Genomic DNA, 7,315 nt, shown 5'->3' on the forward strand with positions numbered 1-7,315 from the left:
TATATATATATATATTTGTTTTTAGATTCTGATAAATTAATATTTAAAAAATAAAAACGGACTATCAAAGTTTTGAGCAATGTTGTTGCATAACTTTGTCCACCAGAAGGCACTCTACAACGTCCCTGTTGGCAACACTGATTTTGTTGTTGTTGTGTTTTTGTTCAAAGGACTTTAAGTTTCATATCCTAAGTTTGTATTTTAATACATTTTATTAATCAGAACTTTATTATATTTTGATGTTCCTCTGTTCTGTTGTGACAAATTATTATAAACAAATTATTATCATTATTTTAGTGAAAACTCATAAGTAAATATTTGTATTGGTATTGGCCTTAAAAATCCATTATTGGTCGGGCTCTAGTGTCTTCATAATTTAGGTGATGATGTTACTAGAATGAGATAGAACGATCTACTTCCCATATCAGCAGCAGGATGTATCATCAGTGTCAATAATATGTCTGCTGTGCTATGTATTTGCTGTAAGGGACAGCAACAGGCCCCAGTGGTTCCTGTGCCCGTGGTCATCATTTCCTGTCTAGAGGACAAACAGGAGGACTGTTGGCAGCAGGTCACTGAGGTCACATAAAGGTGAGTAAGGGGAGCATGACTGAGCTCATTTTGAGAAGCAGCCATCATTTGCTCTTGCTGAGTCATTAGGGGATTTATATTCTTTTCTCTCTTTTGTTCGCTTCCTATCTGTCATTTATGAGTGAATGAGTATGAGCACTTGTTATTTAGGGAATCAAAAATTGCTCTTTTCAGCACTAGAAAATTCTCTTGCGTATTTTCAACAAAGACACTGAAGAGTGTTTGCGTGATTTGACAGTTCCATATTGTATATCTTTGTGGACAATGTCTTAAAGACTGATGTGAATGCAGTAATGTATATACTGTACAGTGTGTATTTTCCCAACAATTGGCACACGTATATCTCGAAGACAGATATAGTTATCAAGACTTAGTTTGATTCTTGAAAAGCAGTTATTGTAATGGGTTCTAACAATTAAAGAGTATACAAATTTAACAGAGCATTACTTACTATTACTTGTGTGTGCGTAATTCATTTATGAAAATTACCGTAAACAGCATGGTCCTGTTCTCCTGCAGGCTGGTGGGCTGTATTCCAGCAGAGTGGGTGTGTGAGTCTGTAGTGTTGGTGTGAGAGATCTCAGGAGAGAGTCCATTCTCATCCAAGGCCTGCAGACAGGGAAAGCTGGGGTCTCTTTTAAACAGGACAGGATGCTTCCCAGTGGTTGGGCTCCTTGCAGCACCATTACCATTGCCACTACTCTCAAGTCCATTGGATTGAAAGGCTAATACCCTCCTCAGTCCACCCACCAATCCCCCACTATTTCCTTCTTTACTGCTCGTCCCTGAGCCATGCAACTGGCTAAACTTCTCGATGCACTCATCAATCAAGGCCGGAGGGGCTTTCTTGTGAGCAACACTCACACGGCCGCAGAACAGCACCTCAAACTTCTTGGAAAAGGCTGTCGGAGACACAGCTGCAGAGGGTGCTGCGGAGGTTGTCATTGTGGAGAAAGAGGAAAAGCATTTTTCAGAGGAATCACTGCCTCCAGTGGAAGTTTTGTTGGAAATAGTGGTGATGTCATCATTGCGTGCAGAGCTCTTGCCAGCTTGTCTCAACGTACTGATGATCTCAGGAACCTGGAGGGGTAGCAAGTTGGAGATAAGAACTTTATAACTACTGTAATACATTTTTTTGTAATTATCTAAAGTAATGGTGATACTACACCAGAAACCGCAGCCAATCTGTCTTTATTCCCAAACAAAGGGAATGTCTCCAAACTTAACTGCCCTCTCCCTTTCTATAGGTGGTATTTGACTGGGTGCTCATAAAGAGGTGGCTGCCTACAGTACTAAGGGTAGGTAAACATAAAAATAAACAGCCGATACATACTACATGAACCGCAGATTAAACCTTTTTATCAATGTAGCCTAGATGCCACACCCCACTATGAGCTAACATGGTGTAATGTGTGTAATGGTTCCCTGAAATAGAGCAGCCCTTGTGACGTCTTCCTGTGTCGAAAAGAAGCCAAATTGGGACCTTTAGTCTCAAAGAAGGCTTTGTACTCATTTTCCCTTTATTTGATCCCTTCTTTTCTTTCTCCTGACCCCTCCGTCCTTTTTTTCCCTCTTTACTCTCGCTCAACAAACTCTGGTTACCTGTTTTTTCTTTGTAATGTCTACTTTTATTTCTCATAAATCTATTTAAAGCTGAATGTTTACCAGTATCCTCATCTTGATGTATTTGCTTTGTGCCCATTTTGGATTTTTGTGTGCAAGCTAAACGTTTTTAGCGCGCCATTGTTTATGTATGTGTGTGCGTGAAAGAGAGAGTGACAGACCGACCTTTCCAAAATGGATCTATCTATTCCTGGTCTGCTCCGAAGATCCATGAAACGTGACCATTTTCATCATCCACACATACTTAACAATGTGGCATTAACATACAAATGCATACTCAAACAAGGATAGACACCAGCACACACACACACACACACACACATACAAATTGTAACAGAGACTCCAAATGCAACTGACAAAGAAACGGAGAGCAGAAATATGATTAACTCAAATGCTCCAAAACGCATCTTCTACACACTAACCAGTTAACCTGTCAAGTGTTCTTGCAGAACAATCATTCTACAGTGTTGCGAGTCATTGTGAAACAGATATTACCTACTTTTTGGACTCTGCACTTGGACAAAAAAGAGGTGCATTTTTTTTTTAACGCTGATTGCTTCACTTCGCGTAAATCAATTAAAGTTAAAAGTTTCAATGTCAAGGGAATATTAGATGTAACTTGCATTGTTTTAGGGAAAGGCTCAGTTAGTCTCTTTCATCTTGGGATACATTAAAGGAATAAGCAGTAGGACAAAATCAGCAATGTTAGTTCACCACGTTAACTTTTATGTAATAAAGACAGCTAAACATGTCTTTTAATATCAACTCCCCATTTGTATCAACAATTGTAGTTGCATAACAGTAGCGAGGACCACAGCTCATTCTTTCTGACCTTCCAAACACTGTGTCTCCGGTGGAAATCCCAAATGGATACAGCAGTCAGGATGCAGCAGTTCGTTATAGAAAAATGGAGCATGCCGAGTTGAAAACGTTCTTTTAAGCAAGTATACACACTCACTGCCATCCATAAACTTTATTTAGGAAATTGCAATAAAGATTATGTGTACTGTTATACTGATTTTGTATTACTTGGCTGTAAATGTAGTTTATATAATCTATGTAAACACTAATTTTCATACTTAATAGATGCAAGCCTGTCTGGTTAAAAAAACAAAAACAGAAAGAGCAGAGCAGCAGCAAATGCCTTGTTGCTCTTGTCCGGCTTCCTGGGTATTAATGTCCAGACGGGGCTATTCATCATTATTCCTATCAATGCTCTGTAAGAAAAAAAGCATTCCCTGGCTAGAACATATATTCTTTAAACTTGGAGATGATCCAAAACAAAAATCTAATGCAAATCACTTCCATTTAATCCAAATGTTCTGCAAGAAGATTTTTTCTTAGTTTTGTGATGCAGATGTGTTGCTATTCTTATTAACCTGGGCTGGTCTGCAGATAAGTGGATATTGAGGGTTAAATGAGGAAAGCCTAAAATAAATGAACAGGGGCTCAGGGCTCTCATTCACACAAAAATTATTTTCTGTAACCACTCTTTCCATGACTAAGTAAGAGGATTTCCTGTTCCAGATTTAAAGACAAACAAGCAGGAGCATAAGAATGTAGGGCTGCATAATTTATCAAATTTTAATTACGATCACAATTTTGGCTTCCCACGATCAAATGTGTGTGATCAATCCATCCATCCATCCTCATCCGCTTATCCGGTATCGGGTCGCGGGGACAGCAGCTCCAGTAGGGGACCCCAAATGTGTTTCCTTTACTCTCCACCAGGTTGCATACACTGTACTAGTATTTTGGCCCATTTCTTCTATTCAGATCTCTTCTAAGCAGTGATTCCCGAAGTGGGGGTCGCGACCCCCCCGAGCCAGAGAGGGGGGGTCGCGAGTTGATTTCCAGAAATAAATAAAAATTTAAAAACGATTAAAATACCATTTTAGCCATGATTTTAACACAAGATAAAACTAGTGGATCAATTAATAAAACCAAGCAACTAAATAAAAGGGACAGCTGTTTTGATTTTCTTTCTTTCCGATGCGTCTCCAACTTAACACTACAACTACCGGATTCCAAAGTACTGGAACCATCTAAACTCTAATCTCTGTCATGATAAACACCTAATTGCAATTTTAATGCAGGTACTGTGTTAGGATATCTTTAGAAAAATGAATAACACCAAATGTTCAATTTAACGTGTTTAATTATACACTTGAGTTGCCCAGTGCTTCAATAACTCATAACATGGCATAGTTAAAACGTTTATCCATTCACATCTGAAAATATGGTATGAAACATGCAATAACACCTAAAATTTTTTCTTTGAACTTTATAACCTAACCTAACCTGTCACTGCCTCCGTGTTGGTGTCTGCCGTGGTGCGCATTGCTCCTCGGACCGCGTCCCCCCCACCCCGGGTTCGGACCGCGCCCCGCTCCCTTTCCTCCTCTAAACTCGTGTCTCAGCTCCTCTGCCATTGCTTGCCTGAACTTCCACCAGACAATGTCCCTGCTGGCCCTCCTTGGAGAGGATGTGGTGATTCCAGGCAGTTTGAGGATGTATAAGTTGTATAAACACGTAGGCAGCCCGCCCATCTAGCTCCGTGTCCCGCTCCTTCCCAGAGCGAGCGCCCGGCGCTGCCTCCTGGTCCAGAACGGAGTCCATCCACGCCGTACTCATGTGTGGTAGCAGCGTTACCAACCCGGGCTTTACCTTCGGCCCATCGCTGATGCCCACAGTTGTTACTCCAGACCGATTAAACCACACCACGAAATGCCGAATACTGTAAGGCCGAAATAGGTAAAAGGGATTTTTTCTTTTTTTGGCCTAGTGGTAATGTAAATAAAAACTATTTTAAATTAAAATATAGGCTTTTTAAATTGCTGTGCTCCAAACATACTGCACATCCACCTCATTAGGTGAGATTAAGTTCAAATTAAAGTAATGAGTAAATTACTGTAGAATAATGTCATGGCTGTTGTGTTATTTTGTGTTGTCAATATCCATGTTTGGATACGCCTGTAGTGCGTGCGCGGTGCGCGCAATGTTTATAGTGGGGGGGGGGGGGGGGGGTCGCGAGTCACTTGCACCGTTACTTTGGGGGTCGCGGGCTGAAAGTTTTGGGAACCCCTGTTCTAGAGCAGAGATGTTTTGGAGCTGTCGCTATGCAACAGACTTTCAACTCCCTCCAAAAACATTCTGTGGGGTTGAGGTCTGGAGACTGGCTAGGCCACTCCAGGACCCTAAAATACTTTTTTTTTTCTTTTGCTCACCTTGATAATTTTGACCCCGGGATGAGACCTTGCATGGAGCCCCAGATCAAGGGAGATTATCGGTGGTCTTGCACAATCAGTGGTTAACTAATACTTTTTACCCCACTGTATATACTTACGAACTGAAATGAGTTGCATTCAATAACTTCTTCGTGTTTGTTTTTGTGTTTCGTGGCCGCCGCACTAGCAAGTTACCAGGAAACGCTGGTACAATGCAGGTTTGTCTCTCATACTTAGATAACGCTGTGTTAATAACAACTGTGGACAGTTGTCAGAAGTGTGGACTGCCACTTTCACTGTTGTGTCTCTTTGCTGGGGAGTCGTGTGTGAGTGAATAGGGGCGGGGCTGTGCAGAGAGTAAGAGGAAGATCCAAACACAGACACGGCTTTACAGAAGAAATGGGTCATGTACGCCAAACTTAAACCATTTCGATATAAACGACGTTACTTCCTGTTGTGGGAGAGGCAGCGGATGCGAAGCATTGGGTGCACCGGTGCAACCTAGGAATTCGTCACACCCTAAGCCCTGTGAGCTAACAGACACTAACTACACTGTCACTGCTGTTGTCTGAAAAACCACAGATGACAAAATGTTGTTTACTGGAAAACTGGTAAACCTTGTGACCGACGTACAACAACTGCTATCTGTCCTCTGTGACTTGTCTACATCTAGAAACTAAGCTGCACCGCGGTGCAGGGAACACTCTGACTGGCACATGATAGATGTTGGTTTACGGAGCGGTAGATTGGCTTTGCAACAAAAACCAGAATGTTCTATGAATGGAATGACTCATTTAAATGATCGCTTGATCACACACTCTCTCGCAAGGATCCTGGGGGCCTGGGAGTGAGCCCACCAGTCTACATGTGTTTGTGGATCTGGAGAAGGCGTATGACCGGTCCCCTGGAGAGAAATTGTGGGAGTTGCTGCGGGAATATGGGGTGAGGGGGTCCCTTCTCAGGCCATCCAATCTCTGTATGACCAAGCGAGAGCTGTGTCCGGGTTCTCGGCGTAAGTCGGACTCGTTCCAGGAGAGGGTTGGCCTCCGCCAGGCTGCGCTTTGTCACCAATCCTGTTTGTAATATATATGGACAGGATATCGAGGCGTAGGCGGGGAGGGGTTGCAGTTCGGTGGGCTGGGATCTCATCGCTGCTTTTTGCAGATGATGTGGTCCTGATGGCATCATCGGTCTGTGACCTTCAGCACTCACTGGATCGGTTCGCAGCCAGTGTGAAGCGGCTGGGATGAGGATCAGCACCTCTAATCTGAGGCCATGTTCTCAACAGGATACTGATGGAGTGTCTTCTCCAGGTAGGGATTGAGTCCTCCCTCAGTGAAGGAGTTTAAATACCTTGGGGTCTTGTTCGCAAGTGAGGGGACCATGGAGCTAGATTGGTCGGAGAATCGGAGCAGCGGTGCGGTATTACATTCCGTTTATCGCACCTTGTGACGAAAAGAGAGCTGAGCCAGAAGGCAAAGCTCTCGATCTACCGGGCAATTTTCGTTCCTACCCTACCTATGTCATGAGGCTGGGTCATGACCGAAGGAGGAATCAAGGGTACAAGCGGCCGAAATGGGTTTCCTCAGGAGGTGGCTGCGCTCTCCCTTAGAGATAGGGTGAGAAGCTCAGTCATCCGAGGGACCTCGGAGTAGAGCCGCTGCTCCTTCGCGTTGAAAGGAGCCAGTTGAGGTGGTTCGGGCATCTGGTAAGGATGCTTCCTGGCGCCTCCCTAGGAGGTGTTCCAGGCACGTCCAACTGGGAGGAGGCCTCGGAAGACCCACGACTAGGTGGAAGATTACATCTCCAACCTGGCCTGGGAACGCCTCGGGATCCCCCAGTCGGAGCTGGTTGATGTGGCTCGGAAAGGGAAG

General features: G+C 43.4%; 1 protein-coding gene across 6 annotated transcripts in view; it reads right to left on the reverse strand.

The window, feature by feature from the left end:
- tbc1d1 (TBC1 (tre-2/USP6, BUB2, cdc16) domain family, member 1) overlaps positions 1–7,315 on the reverse strand; it is a 67,219-nt gene that overhangs the window by 35,194 nt on the left and 24,710 nt on the right. For all 6 annotated transcript variants that reach the window (XM_032543353.1, XM_032543360.1, XM_032543369.1 and 3 more), the window contains one exon: positions 1,081–1,671. In XM_032543353.1, the coding sequence (XP_032399244.1) occupies positions 1,081–1,671 (591 nt within the window). The remainder of the gene's footprint in view (positions 1–1,080; positions 1,672–7,315) is intronic.

The sequence above is a fragment of the Etheostoma spectabile genome, chromosome 2, assembly GCF_008692095.1.
Source record: "Etheostoma spectabile isolate EspeVRDwgs_2016 chromosome 2, UIUC_Espe_1.0, whole genome shotgun sequence".
Taxonomy (NCBI): Eukaryota; Metazoa; Chordata; class Actinopteri; order Perciformes; family Percidae; genus Etheostoma; species Etheostoma spectabile.